The following is a 15994-nucleotide window of genomic DNA, read 5'->3' as shown; positions in this document are numbered from 1 at the left end:
TCTGATATCCTTGGAAAGAAGTACTAAAAGTTTTCTGTGTAGATTTTCTTTGCATTTATATTAAGCTTACATTTTTCCTCCCCTTGAAATTGAGGTTCTTTCTTTTTACATTATTTATAGTATAAGTATAATCTTTCCTTCTATATAATAATCTTTTGAGAAACAAATTATACAATATCATCAAGTATGAAAAGATTATGGTACTTACCATAACAAAGAATTTCAGAGTTTAGGTATGAAATATTAACTCTCATTGAATTTTGTAAACATGAAATTTGATGATTTTCCTTTCTTCCGTTTTACTCAGTGGTAGTAAGTAAGTGCTTAATTGCTTGTTGCCAGAGGGAGATGTCCTGTGCATTGTAGGATTTTTAGCAACCTCCTGGACTCTGCTCACTAGATGCCCATAGAACTCTCTCTTTGCACCCACCCCTCCCAGCTGTGACAGCCAGAAGTATCTATAGACAGTACTGAAATATGGGGAGCAAAACTTAGTCCATTTGAGAACTATAGCTATGATTCGTTTTTCCATTCTAGCACTTCATACAAATAGAATCACGTAAGATACTTTGTGTTTGCTTTCTTTAAGCATAATGGTTTTGAGATTCATCTGGTTTGTTACATGTACCACTTGGTGGTATCATTTTACTAAGTAGGATTCCAGTGTAGATAACTACGATTTGGTTAAACATCACTTTTTGTTTGTATTTTCTTAAAATCCTTAAAAACAACTGCTTTAAAATTTTTGGCTGCTAATTGTATCACCTCAGTCCTCTCCGAGTCTTTGTATTAACTGATTTAACTACTGGTTATGAGTCATTTTTTCCCCCTTTCTCATGTTAGTAATTGTTTTTTTTTTTTTTGCGGTATGCGGGCTTCTCACTGTTGTGGCCTCTCCCGTTGCGGAGCGCAGGCTCCGGACGCGCAGGCTCAGCGGCCATGGCCCACGGGCCCAGCCTCTCCGCGGCACGTGGGATCCTCCCGGACCGGGGCACGAACCCGTGTCCCCTGCATCGGCAGGCGGATTCTCAACCACTGCGCCACCAGGGAAGCCCACATGTTAGTAATTTTTAATTGAATATTCAACATTATTAATTTTACATAGTTGAATGCCAGATTTTGTTGTCTTTAAAGAGTGTTGGACATTTTGGGGCATGCAGTCAAGTTACTCGTGGATCACTTTGATCATTCGGGGCTTTCATTTTTTTGTTAGGGTAGTTGCAAAGTTGTCTTTATGGCTCATTTAACTCTGTCACTAAGGTGTGACTCTTCTGGTCTGTGGAACATTCTGGTAATTAAGGAGGACTCTTCACACTCCGTTTGGAACTTGGACATCTTCTAACCCTATGTATACTCTGGGAATTGTTCATTTTACAGCTCTCAGCTGTTCTTTACCCAGTCTTGTGGAGCTTCACTCTTCAACTGCACAGCTGATTCTTTGCAACCAACTTGACAAAGACATACAGATTTCTGGGGTTCTTTCTTTGTTCATCCTCTTCAGTACTCTGATCCACAGATTTTAGTCTCCTTAGCCTCTCTGCAGTTTGACTTCTGTCTCTTTAACTCAAACGGACCTCCAGGGCATCCCCCTTCCCGCACAGTGATCTTGAAAGTGATTCAAGAAAAAAAAACAGGGCCCCGTTGTACAAGTTACCTCATTAGTTTCCCTTTTCTCAGACATGACAGTCCTGTACTGCCTATTGGCCAGTGTCTGGAAACAGTGTTTTGATATATTTATCCATTTTTCAAGTTGTTTATGGCAGAAAGGCAAGCTCTGTTTCTGGTTCCTCCATCATGGCCAGAAGCAGGACTCTGGTTTTTAATTTTTTTGTGTGATTATAAACATAGAAATTTTGGCAAACATGAAATTCTGTGTATAGTTCATGCTTGTTCTACTCCCCAAATCACTGATTCAGAGTTACTGTATTCCTATGGTACCATTCCTTTGATTCCATTTCCCTTTGCCTCATTCTCCATGCCCAAGGGCTTTTGCTGGAATAAGCTTATTAGCCTCTCTCTGGACTTCCTCACTTATTCTGTACAAAGTTAGGAAAGAAAAATATTTGGTAGGTGAATTTTGGAGAAGGAATGGGAAATCTTAGATTAGCCTACTTAAAGGCTGTATTTTCCAAGTTAGCCTATCTTTTTATTTTTTGCTTTTAAAAAGTTTAAGTTAGCCTATCTTTAGATTATACTCATACCTTTCCTAACAAGAGCAGTCAGGAGAGGCCTTTGGTTGTCTGTCATTGTCTGTGATTGAATATATTCAGTGCAGGGGAGATACTTGTAAGTCTATGTGGCAGGAGATCCAAGTTATGGTGCCTAATTTAGCTGTTATAGTACTAGCACTGATATTTTGAACTCCATTTATCTACTCCTGTCTACTTTGCATTTGGTTCCAAATTTAGAGGGGGGGGTGGAATAAAGGAACTGTTTCCCTCAAACTTGGTAACATCACAGATACAAATTTTCAATAAACATATCAAATCACTAAATATTTTTAGCTGTTTTGTTGCATTTTGAAGAGCTCACACTTCCACTGAGAGCTGGGGGAAGCGATAACCAGAGGTTATGAGCATACAAAGTTGTCTCTCTAGGAGTCTTGCAGGCATTCTGTCTCCAGCTCAGCATTTGTTTATTGTCTCAAATAAAATTTCCAGATACTAAATTGTGCCCTTTAGCCTTTCTACCAGTTAGTAGATTCAGATGCATACCACATTTGCTGCTTCAGAATTGTTTACAGTCTAGTGCCTGTGCTCTTTTCCTTAGAATGAGATGAAAAAGCAAAATAGAATAGCAAATGTGAAAGGAGAGAGACAGGAGAGCAAGATGAGGCTGTAGAGCAGGAGGGAAGAGGGAAAAGATAACAGGATTTTTAAAAAGCAGGTAATTTACAGAAGAGCTGTATGGACATTCTCTATTTGAAGGAGATGGTGGTGGTTATAAAAGACAGGCTTACACATGGATAGAAAGAATGACAGAAGGAAACAAAGATGAAAAACAAACTGCACTTGTCTTTCCAGTCATGTGCCGCTAGTGATTTTTTATAGCAATATAACTGACTCTTAACAGTATTATATTAGTTTCAGGTGTACCACATAGTGATTCAGTATTTTTATAGACTATGCTCCATATAAAGTTTTTATAAGATATTGGCTACATTCTCTGTGCTGTAATTATATCCTTGTATCTTACTTTACACCTATGGGGGGTGAGGCAAGATCAGTGAAGGGGATTAAGAGGTACAAACCATTAGTGATTCTTAATAGGTTCTAGATAGTTTGTTCTTGGGAAATAAGTAATGTAGATATTCTAAATGGAAACTATAAAAATTCCATTTTAATGCTGTTCAGTTGTCTTTTATTACCTAACTTATATTGAGATGCATTTAACATTAATACTCTGCTGTTAATAATATACTTTTCAACAAAATTATCAGCTTTGATATTTCTTGTTTAAAGGTTTTGAGAATCTTTATTAAAAATAATAATTTTCTCCTTTGACTAAATCAGTTTCATTTTTCTCTAGATATTGCTTCTGATTGAGGCCATTTATGAAATATTACAGAATCATTCTGGTCTTGATATTTAAAGAGAATAAATTAGATTAGTACTAAATATCAGAATTATACATTCTTGCAACAAACAGTTCTTTCTGGTTTATGTGTATATTTATGAGTGTACATATGTTTGGTATATTTGTATACTCATGATTGTATGAAAGAATATGTCTGTAGCTTTGATATGAGAAGGATTTTTAGTGACCTAATTGTCAAATACGGAAATAGTTACATAAATTATGATTTATATACTTAATCATACAATTTTATATATGATGACCGTGAGGACTGTGTGAGGATATGTAGCTGCTTTTTTAGGACTAAATAAAACCAGTTTAGACCATTGGAATGATATGTATGTCTTTGTTTTGTTTTGTTATATACACTTCTTATGTATGTCTTGATTATGCTCAGTTATACTCCTATCTGTGTATATATTGTATATGCATACACACAGGCACACACACACACACACACACACGCTTTATGACATGTAAGTTTCATGAGGACAAGTGACCTTGTCTGTCTAGATAAAATAAAATACTTTTTCTGGAACTTGTAACTGTTTACATAATTAAGTTGAATACTTATTTTTCAGTGTATCTAGCATGTTTTGTTAACATAACAAGTCATCTTTCTTATTAGACAATGATCTTGGCAAACTTCTTTTGCACTTCAAAATGTCTGATAAGCAAAGTGAGTGGATAGAAAACTGCCGAAGACAATTTTGCAAAATGATGAAGGCCAAACCTGATATAATCAGTGGAGATGGTGAGTATGTTTTAATTTTTGTGAGTTTTTTGGCTTGAAGAGTATATTAACAGAAGCTGTGTTTTCCTGAAGATTAGTACTGGCATATCATATCTAGAATACATGATATTAATTCCAGAAGTCCATTGACTTCTGAGAAATTTGTGGTCCTGGAGAACAAAAATTAAAATTTGAGAAATTACTCAGCTTTCTTTTAGTACTGTTTCAGAGGCCTTGGAAGCTAAATCTACCTTTGCCTAGGTAACAGTTTGCTAGGTTTCACTAGCTTTCACCTAGCTATACCATACTGCTATGTTTTTGGAACTTTATTGAATGTTTTGACATATTTTGAAACGCCGCCACATCTAGCCAAATAAATTTAGTGACTTGTAAGGAAATTTGGGTGTGTGTGGGGGGGATAGCAATGTTGTCTAAACCAGCAAGCAAGTTGTTTTATGTTCAGATATTTATGTGTGCATGCTTCATAAAATTATCATGTTTTAATTAACTATCTTAAATAAAGATAATCTAAGAAAAAAGTTCTAATGTCAGTATAAGCTAGATTTCTTGAAAGCTATAATTTAAAAATAATTGGCCTCTTTATTAGCCATGCTTTATGGTTTTCATGTTTATATCATTTGCTATAAAATTAAAAATGGGAAATAAAAATAAGTTTATATTTTGTTGGAGAAATTATATTTTCAGGGAATATGATATATATGGGCAGGAAATCAAACATTATTCTCCAAAATTTTAGTGTAAAATGAGTTCACCTGTTTTATACGCCCCCAAATATTTTAAAAATAGCTATTAGAAATATATATTTATCACTTGTTGCATAATAGAAAATATTTAAAATAGGTTTTGCAAATGCCAAAAGGTACAGAACAAAATGAGAAAGTAGCAGCTTGGAATATTTTTCAGTTTAAACACAGTAAGTAAAGGTGTAGTTTTCTGAGTTTCTCTCTTACAGGGATGGTGATAAGACAAGAGAAATCACCTGTTCAGTCCTATCCATGACTCTGAAACAACATAAACAAGTAGAACATTACCATTAAAACTGTTCTATTTGTAATCTTGGGGCACTTCCCACAGGATTTGACCTTAGTTCTACATTACTCTGATACAGTGTCCACTGTTAGATTTTGAGCCACTTTCAAAAGTAGTTCTTGACCACTCTGCCCAGCAAGGTCTAGTAGGTTACACAAAATTCAGTTACTTTTAACAGCAACTTTATAAGGTAGTCTGCATTTTACGGATAAAGAAACAAAAGCCTGGAAATGTTAGATAACAAACGAGCTAAGTTCACAGTGGCAGACCCAAGAAGTGAATTCAAGCAATCTGAATCAAAAACTGGAGCTCATTATCAGTTTGGATACTACCTCTTTGCACCTTCTCTTTACTACTTAATGTTTTCCACGTGGGAGGCAAACAACATTTATTAAGTAAACCCAGGTGAGCGTAATACTCATTGAGATAGAAGATGATAAAAGTTTTTAATATCTCCAGTCTCATAGCATACTTGTTTTCTGTCTGTAAGCTAAGATGAACTAATTTGGGGGGGGGGTAAGGTGCAGAAATACTAAACAAATAAATGCTTTTGTAAGGCAGGCATGCTTATTTGTCTGTGTGCATGCACATATACATCTGGCTCTATAGTCTGGTTCAACTTGGCTTTTCTTTTTTTTTTTAAACATCTTTATTGGAATATAATTGCTTTACAGTGGTGTGTACTCTGCTTCATAACAAAGTGAATCAGCTATATGTATATATATAATATATATCCCAATACCTCCTCCATCTTGTGTCTCCCTCCCACCCTCCCTATCCAACCCTTCTAGGTGGTCACAAAGCACCAAGCTGATCTCCCTGTGCTATGAAGCTGCTTCCCACTAGCCATCTCTTTTACATTTGGTAGTATATATTAGTGCATGCCACTCTCTCACTTCCTCCCAGCTTACCCTTCCCCCTCCCCATGTCTGCAAGTCCATTCTCTACATCTGCCTCTTTATTCCTGTCCTGCCCCTAAGTTCTTCATAACCACTTTTTTTTTAGATTCCATATATAAGTGTTAGCATATGGTATTTGTTTTTCTCTTTCTGACTTTCTTCACTCTGTATGACAGTCTCTAGGTCCATCCACCTCACTACAAATAACTCAATTTTGTTTCTTTTTATGGCTGAGTAATATTCCATTGTATATATGTGCCACATCATCTTTATCCATTCATCTGTCGATGGACACTTAGGTTGCTTCCATGTCCTGGCTATTGTAAATAGAGCCGCAATGAACATTGTGGTACATGACTCATTTTGAATTATGGTTTGCTCAGGGTGTATGCCCAGTAGTGGGATTGCTGGGTCGTATGGTAATTCTATTTTTAGTTTTTTAAGGAACCTCCATACTGTTCTCCATAGTGGCTGTATGAGTTTACATTTCCACCAGCAGTGCAAGGTTCCCTTTTCTCCACATCCTCGCCATTGTTTATTGTTTGTAGATTTTTTGATGATGGCCATTCGGACTGGTGTGAGGTGATACCTCATTGTAGTCTTGATTTGCATTTCTCTAATGATTAGTGATGTTGAGCATCCTTTCATGTGTCTGTTGGCAATCTGTATATCTTCTTTGGAGAGATGTCTATTTAGGTCTTCTGCCCATTTTTGAATTGGGTTGTTTGCTTTTTTGATACTGAGCTGCATGAACTGCTTGTATATTTTGGAGATTAATCCTTTGTCAGTTGCTTTATTTGCAAATATTTTCTCCCATTCTGAGGGTTGTCTTTTCCTCTTGTTTATGGTTTCCTTTGCTGTGCAAAGGCTTCTAAGTTTCATTAGATCCCATGTTGAATAATAGTGGTGAGAGTGGGCAACCTTGTCTTGTTCCTGATCTTAGGGGAAATGGTTTCAGGTTTTCACCATTGAGGATGATGTTGGCTGTGGGTTTGTCATATATGGCCTTTATTATGTTGAGGTAAGTTCCCTCTATGCCTACTTTCTGGAGGGTTTTTATCATAAATGGTATTGAATTTTGTCGGAAGCTTTTTCTGCATCTATTGAGATGATCATATGTTTTGTCTCCTTCAGTTTGTTAATATGGTGTATGACATTGATTTGTGTATATTGAGGAATCCTTGCATTCCTGGGATAAACCCCACTTGATCATGGTGTATGATCCTTTTAATGTGCTGTTGGATTCTGTTTGCTAGTATGTTGAGGATTTTTGCATGTTTGTTCATCAGTGTTATTGGCCTGTAGTTTTCTTTCTTTGTGACATCTTTGTCTGGTTTTGGTATCAGGGTGATGGTGGCCTCATAGAATGAGTTTGGGAGTGTTCTTCCCTCTGCTATATTTTGGAAGAGTTTGAGAAGGATAGGTGTTAGCTCTTCTCTACATGTTTGATAGAATTCGCCTGTGAAGCCATCTGGTCCTGGGCTTTTGTTTGTTGGAAGATTTTTTATCACAGTCTCAATTTCTGTGCTTGTAATTGGTGTGTTTAATATTCTCTTTCTTCCTGTTTCAGTCTCGGAAGGTTGTGCTTCTCTAAGAATGTGTCAGTTTCTTCCAGGTTGTCCATTTTATTGGCATATAGTTGCTTGTAGTAATCTCTCATGATGCTTTCTATTTTTGCAGTGTCAATTGTTACTTCTCTTTTTTCATTTCTAATTCTGTTTCGTGTCTTCTCCCTTTTTTTCTTGATGGGTCCGACTGATGGTTTATCAATTTTGTTTATCTTCTCAATGAACCAGCATTTAGTTTTATTGATCTTTGCTATTGTTTCCTTCATTTCTTTTTCATTTATTTCTGATCTGATCTTTATGATTTCTTTCCTTCTGATAACTTTGGGGGTTTTTTTGTTCTTCTTTCTCTAATTGCTTTAGATGTAAGGTTAGGTTGTTTATTTGAGATTTTTTTTTCTTGCGGTATGATTGTATTGGTGTAAACTTCCCTCTTAGAAGTGCTTTTGCTGCATCCCATAGGTTTTGGGTCATCGTGTTTTCATTGTCATTTGTTTCTAGGTAGTTTTTGTTTTCCTCTTTGATTTCTTCAGTGATCTCTTGGTTATTTAGTAGTATATTGTTTAGCCTCCATGTATTTGTATTTTTTATAGATTTTTTTCCTGTAATTGATAATGTAGTCTCATAGCGTTGTGGTCAGAAAAGATACTTGGTACAATTTCACTTTTCCTAAATTTACCAAGGCTTGATTTGTGACCCAAGATATGCTCTATTCTGGAGAATGTTCCATGAGCACTTGAGAAGAGAGTGTATTCTGCTGTTTTGGCGGGGAATGTCCTATAAATATCAGTTAAGCCCATCTTGTTTAATTTATCATTTAAAGCTTGTGTTTCCTTATTTTGTTTCATTTTGCATGATCTGTCCATTGGTGAAAGTGGGGTGTTAAAGTCCCCTACTCTGATTGTGTTACTGTTGATTTCCCCTTTAATGGCTGTTAGCATTTGCCTTATGAATTGAGGTGCTCCTATGTTGGGTGCATAAATATTTACAATTGTTATATCTTCTTCTTCAATTGATCCCTTTATCATTATGTAGTGTTCTTCTTTGTCTCTTGTAATAGTCTTTGTTTTAAAGTCTATTTTGTCTGATATGAGAATTGCTACTCCAGCTTTCTTTTGATTTCCATTTGCATGGAATGTCTTTTTCCTTTCCCATACTTTATGTGTCCCTAGGTCTGAAGTGGGTCTCTTGTAGACAGTGTATATACTGGTCTCATTTTTGTATCCATTCAGCCAGTCTATGTCTTTTGGTGGGAGCATTTAACCCATTTACATTTAACGTAGTTATTGATATTTATGTTCCTGTTACCATTGTCTTAATTGTTTTGGGTTCGTTATTATAGATCTTTTCCTTCTCTTGTGTTTCCTGCCTAGAGAAGTTCCTTTAGCATTTGTTTTAAAGCTGGTTTGTTGGTGCTGCATTCTCTTAGCATTTGCTTGTCTGTAAAGGTTTTAATTTCACTCTTGAATCTGAATGAGATCCTTGCTGGGTAGAGTAATCTTGGTTGCAGGTTTTTCCCTTTCATCACTTTTAATATGTCTTGCTACTCCCTTCTGGCTTGTAGAATTTATCCTGAAAGATCAGCTGTTAACCTTATGGGGATTCCCTGTATGTTATTTGTTGTTTTTCCCTTACTGCTTTTAATATTTTTTCTTTGGATTTAAGTTTTGATAATTTGATTGATATGTGTCTTGGCATGTTTCTCCTTGGATTTATCCTGTATGGGACACTCTGCACTTTCTGGACTTGATTGACCATTTCCTTTCCCATGTTAGGGAAATTTTCAACTATAATCTCTTCAGGTATTTTCTAGTCCCTTTCTTTTTCTCTTCCTCTTCTGGGACCCCTAAAATTCAAATGTTGGTGCATTTAATGTTGTCCCAGAGGTCTCTGAGCCTGTCCTCAATTCTTTTCATTCTTTTTTCTTTATTCTGTTCTGTGGTAGTTATTTCCACTATTTTATATTCCAGGTCACTTATCTGTTCTTCTGCCTCAGTTATTCTTCTAGAGAATTTTAATTTCATTTATTGTGTTGTTCATCATTGTTTGCTCTTTAGTTCATCTAGGTCCTTGTTAAATGTTTCTTGTATTTCCTCCATTCTATTTACACAATTTTGGATCATGTCTACTCTCATTACTCTGAATTATTTTTCAGGTAGACTGATTATGTCTTCTTCATTTGTTTGGTCTGGTGGGTTTTTACCCTGCTCCTTCATGTGCTGTTTGTTTCTCTGTCTTCTCATTTTCCCTATCTTACTGTGTTTGGAGTCTCGTTTCACAAGCTGCAGGTTCGTCTTTCCCATTGTTTTTGGTGTCTGCCCCCATTGGCTGAGGTTGGTTCAGTGGGTTGTATAGGCTTCCTGGTGGATGTGACTGGTGCCTCTGTTCTGGTGGATGAGGCAATATCTTGTCTTTCTGGTGGTCAGGCCCAATTCCAGTAGTGTGTTTTGGGGTGTCTTTGACCTTATAATGATTTTAGGCAACCTCTCTGCTAATGGGTGGGGTCGTGGTCCTGTCTTGCTAGTTGTTTGGCATAGGATGTCCAGCACTGTAGCTTTCTGGTCGTTCAGTGGAGCTGGGTCTTAGCATTGAGATGGATATCTCTGGGAGAGCTTTCACCATTTATTATATGGAGCTGGGAGGTCTTTGGTGGTCCAGTGTCCTGAACTCGGCTCTGTCACCTCAGAGGCACAAACCTGACACCTGGCCGGAGTATGAAGACCCTGCCAGCCACACAGCTCAGAAGAAAAGGGAGAAAGAAAGAAAGAAAGAAATTAAGTTATTAAAATAATTTTTTTTTAAAATTTAAGTAAAAAAAAAAAAAGAAAAAAAGAAGGAAGCAACCAAAGAAAAAACAGATCCACCAATGATAACAAGCACTAAAAATTATACTAAAAAAAGAAAAAAGGACAGACAGAACCCTAGGAGAAATGGTAAAAGCAAAGCTATACAGACAACATCACACAAAGAAGCATACACATACACACTGACAAAAAGAGAAAAAGGAAAAAATATATTTATATCTATATTAAAAAAAAAAGGAAGAGAGCAGCCAAATCAATAAGCATATCTAGCAATGATAATAAATTCTAAATACTGACCTAAGATAAACATGAGAACAGAAATAAATTAGCTGCAGAAAGCAAACCCAAAGTCTACGGTTGCTCCCCAAATCTACCGCCTCAATTTGGGGATGATTCGTTGTCTGTTCAGGTATTCCACAGATGCAGGGCACATCAAGCTGATTGTGGAGATTTAATCCGCTGCTCCTGAGGCTGCTGGGAGACATTTCCCTTTCTCTTTGTTAGCAGAGCTCCCAGAGTTCAGCTTTGGGTTTGGCCCCGCCTCTATGTGTAGGTTGCCTGAGGGTGTCTTTTCCCACCCAGACAGGACGGGGTTAATGGAGCAGCTGATTAGGCACCTCTGGCTCACTCAGGCCAGCGGGAGGGAGGAGTACGGAATACGGGGTGAGCGTGTGGCGGCAGAGGCCGGAATGATGTTGCACCAGCCTGAGGTGCACCATGTCTTCTCCCGTGGAAGTTGTCCCTGGATCACAGGACCCTGGCAGTGGCGGGCTGCACAGGCTTCCAGGCGGGGAGGTATGGTTAGTGACCTGTGCTTGCACACAGGCTTCTTGTTGGTGGCAGCAACAGCCTTAGCATCTTATGCCCATCTCTGCTGTCCGAGCTGATAGCCTGGGAGCTCGTTTAGGTGGTGCTCTGAATCCCCTCTCTTCGCGCACCCTGAAACAATGGTCTCTTGCCTCTTCGACAGGTCCAGACCTTTCCCTGGACTCCCTCCCAGCTAGCTGTGGCGCTCTAGCCCCCTTCAGGCTGTGTTCACTCAGCCAACCCAAGTCCTCTACCTGGGATCTGACCTCCAAAGCCCGAGCCTCAGCTCCCAGCCCCCACCTGCCCCGGGGGGGTGAGCAGAGAAGCCTCTCGGGCTGCTGAGTGCTGGTCGGCACCGATCCTCTGTGCGGGAATCTCTCTGCTTTGCCCTCCGCACCCCTGTTGCTGTGCTCTCGTCCATGGCTCTGAAGCTCCCCCCTGCCACCCCCTGTCTCTGCCAGTGAAGGGACTTCCTAGTGTGTGGAAACTTTTCCTCCTTCACAGCTCCCTCCCAGAGGTGCAGGTCCCCTCCCTATTCTTTTGTCTCTGTTTTTTACTTTTTTCTTTGCCCTACCCAGGTACATGGGGAGTTTCTTGCCTTTTGGGAAGTCTGGGGTCTGCCAGCGTTCAGTAGGTGTTCTGTAGGAGTTGTTCCACATGTAGATGTATTTCTGATGTATTTGTGGGGAGGAAGGTGATCTCCATGTCTTTCTCATCTGTTACCTTGAAGGTCTTGGTCAACTTGGGTTTTAAATATAAGCAATCTACAGTTATCAAGAACCAAAGATTTTTAAATGATCATTACCTTTGCTGCATTTTCTCCCCAAAATCTCTACATAAGACTCTGCAATGCATAATAAATACCATGGACCTTCATTAATATTTTTTCATAATTATAATAATGAGTGAATGAATTAGTTTTAATTTCTCTATAAATTATATGATCTGAATCCAAAAGGAGGTAGACAAAGGAAATTCAGTTAACAAGAAACTTACAGAGAACCTACTTGTTGACTCCCTGTTTTGTTCCCCACTATGGGCAGCTACTGTCCTTTGTAGGTAGTGGTAAGGAGGGGGCAAACAATCCATCAGTAGTCTTCCCAAATTGATTTAAACCCAGGGCATCTAAACAGCAGTCAGGAGAGAAAATTTCCAACTTTCTCTGGCTTGGGCTCCTGCTGTTTCCAGAGTTTTCTTTCCCGGCTTTTAGCTTTTAAGAACGTGAGACAATGTAGATGTTTAATTGCATGACATTCTTGCACTCACTTGTAATGAGTCACTAGGAAAAGCGATAGATTATATGACCTGGAGCTCACAGGCCGAAGTTAATTTTTTAAAACATGTGTCAGATTTTTCCTTTTCATGACCTTATTTTTGGTCTGTGAGTATTTTTCACCCCACCCCCAACTATATCTGAGACCTTTTTCCTAGTATAGAACTAACTAGGACATGTTCCCTGAGCCTCCATAAATTTCCTTCATTTTCATGTGTTTGTTTCATTCAGCTCTGGGAGAGAACATAGTTTCTTCTTGTCAGGAAGGTCCCCATAAGTCTGATTGACTTCTAGTTTCGCCTGAATTTACCTTGTTGTCTATCCATTCTAAACATTGGATTCCATCATCAATTGCATGCTTAATTTTTTCTGCTCTTATATCTGTCTTTGTAGAGTTGTCTCCCTATAAAAAGAAGCTTCTATTTCTCACATTATCTTCTAATCATTGTTTCCCACTAATCTTTTATTTGTGACCTAATAAATAAATATACAATTTTAAATATGTTCGAAGTATGTTCTTCCTATTTCTGCTCTCTAATATAGTTTATAACTGGAATTCTAGTGTAGGATTCATATAATTTGAGTTGGTCACTAGATAACATGTACAACATTTCTGATAAGTGTTGGAAACTGGTATGCTTTATAACTATAATACATTTTGTGTAACTGTATACTTCAAATGCTCAAATTATCACAACTTGGACTCCTAAGAATTTTTGTTTAAGCTGGCCTCTTTGTCCTTTAAATTTTAATTTTTCTGTTTCCTCTGAAAGAATCCTGGTATAGTAACAGCAATGAGGTCATCTAGACTCACTTTTTCGGCTCCTAAACATAGTTCAAGGGATTCTGGTTCCTTTCAGTGGGGAGAATAACGTTAGGGGCAAAATTTGAGCAACAGTGTGCATTAGGTGCCTCCACATAATCACTTAGGATAATAAGATGACATGAGTCAAGAGTCCTCTTTAAAAAAAAAGTGGGAGATGTATTTTTGTTTCAAATTTACTTCTGGCTATATATATATAATTTTCCTCTGAGCATTTAATCTAGTTTTCTCGTTTTGTCCTGCCATTTAGATTTTATCTATATGAGATGCCATGGAAAGTATTGAAGTGTATGCTTCTTCTTGCATTCTCTTTTCTGACTGCTGTCACTAGTATATACCTAGTACAGTAATTGAAAGAAACAGCCTGGTTCCCTTTGACTTCTCTCTTTGTTTCATCGTCTGACTCTCACGTACTTGGTTACCATGTCTTAGAGTTTATTCTTAATTTTTTTTTAATCTGTCTTTCTCATCCGTGTCCTCTGCTACTACTTTAAATTCAAGTATTAACCATTTAGCAACTAAATTATTGTGTGAAATACATGATCATTTTAGGAAAACTAGAAATTATAAACAAAGTGAAGAAACTGAAATTTACCTGTAATTTCTGAAGGATAAGGTTAGCACTAAGTTATTTTTAGCCAAAAAGATGTAATACCTACCATACTATTTTCTTTTGCCATTTCACTCAATACGGTATTGTACAGAATTTTCCATGTCAGTGAATGTGCTTATACAAAGTAATTTTAAAAAATATCTTTATTGGAGTATAATTGCTTTACAATAGTGTGTTAGTTTCTGCTTTATAACAAAGTGAATCAGTTATACATATGTTCCCATATCTCTTCCCTCTTAATGTCTCCCTCCCTCCCTCCCTCCTACCCTCCCTATCCCACCCGTCTAGGTGATCATAAACCACCTAGATGATATCCCTGTGCTATGCGGCTACTTCCCACTAGCTATCTATTTTACGTTTGGTAGTGTATATATGTCCATGCCACTCTTTCACTTTGTCAGTCTACTCATTTATCTATGGATCTGATTCCTATAACACTTTCCTTTATCTCAGTTGACCCCCTGGGATCCTACCCAGTTACTGTTTCAAATATACAGTAATGAGACCAAAATCCTTAATAATTTAGTAATGAGACCAAAATCCTTAATAATCTGATAATGTCAAAGCACTAGTAAATCACTTTAAAAAAAGACATATACAGCCTGCTATAAGCAGAAACAGAGACATTAAAGCTCATGAAAGAAAGCATAAGAGGTGCTATGATGATAAAAGCCTGAGGCCTGAAAGGAGGATCCCTAATGGCTGATGCTAAAGGGGCAAAAGCATCAATTCTTTTGTTCTTCCACTCACTTTAACCTTGTGAGCACCATCATATATCGTTATTGGTCTAGCCTTAATGGCATTCTTCTAGTGGTATTTGCCCATCGTGTGTTTCTGTTACCAAAGCTCCTTTTTTCATACACCCTCTTCTTGGCATAATTAACCAAGGGAAAGAGGAATTCAGCACAATTTCTAATCCATCACCTTCTGAATCCTTCTGTGCTTCAGCTATACCATAACAACTCAAAGTTGTTGTGTACCCATGGACTTTAAAGTGGCCTGTCTTCTATCTGCTTATGGCTATAAAGCAGTTGTACTTGATACAAGCAGATAATTCTCTAAGACTCAATATTAATCACATGATGAATAATATAAGAATAAAGAATGATTTCCAATAGCCTAAGAATAAAAAAAATTTATGTGTGGTTGTCTAATTTATATGATGGAACTTACATCCAGCCTTTAAGGAGTCTAAATATTCATAACGAAAAAAGTACAGAGATAGTTTCTACTTTTAAAAGATGGAGTAGGTGATCTTTCCCTTTTCCCTCATCCTGTGTACAGCTAAGATTTCTGGATATTATATGTTTTATATGTGACTCTGGAAGATGGAGAGAAGGCAGACTGGCTAGGGACCTTTGGACCTAAGGAACAACTCAAAGGTGACGTTTCTTGGGTTTTCTTTTTGCCTTGTATATCCTAGGCTGAGTAATTAAGATTGCCAACAGAGGCAGGAAGAAAAATGAGGGCTGGGCAGTAAAAGCCTGCTCTCTCTAACCAAAGGACCAGAAAAAGGGCAGTCTACCAAGACAAAATTTGTAAATAGTGACCACTTTAAATCCAGACAAACACCACTTTAGAAAATATTGCCAACAAGACTTGGGGTTCAGCCTGGACTTCTATTCTCACCTGCCAGTAATGAGGCACCCCTGCCTCTCCCTGATAGGATGGTATCAGAGGACACCTAGGTAGAGAGTTAGGAATTTCACCATCTCACCCAATGGTAATAAGGCCACCGTCTCTCCTTCCCCTCCACACGTGTATTTGTTTCACACATGAAAAAATTTTAAAATACAAAGTGTCAGCAAAGAAATGTATAAAGAAAACGCAAAAGGAAATTTTAGAACTGAA

The 15994-nt window shown here is 37.7% G+C and overlaps 1 protein-coding gene across 2 annotated transcripts in view; it reads left to right on the top strand.

Annotated features, from left to right (window-relative positions):
- The window catches only part of TBC1D32 (TBC1 domain family member 32), a 196006-nt gene that overhangs the window by 120484 nt on the left and 59528 nt on the right, over positions 1-15994 (top strand). For both annotated transcript variants that reach the window (XM_059083266.2, XM_067011725.1), the window contains exon 27: positions 4205-4330. In XM_059083266.2, the coding sequence (XP_058939249.1) occupies positions 4205-4330 (126 nt within the window). The remainder of the gene's footprint in view (positions 1-4204; positions 4331-15994) is intronic.

This window comes from Kogia breviceps, chromosome 13 (assembly GCF_026419965.1).
Source record: "Kogia breviceps isolate mKogBre1 chromosome 13, mKogBre1 haplotype 1, whole genome shotgun sequence".
Classification (NCBI taxonomy): Eukaryota; Metazoa; Chordata; class Mammalia; order Artiodactyla; family Physeteridae; genus Kogia; species Kogia breviceps.
This window is presented reverse-complemented; position numbering and strand designations above follow the sequence as displayed.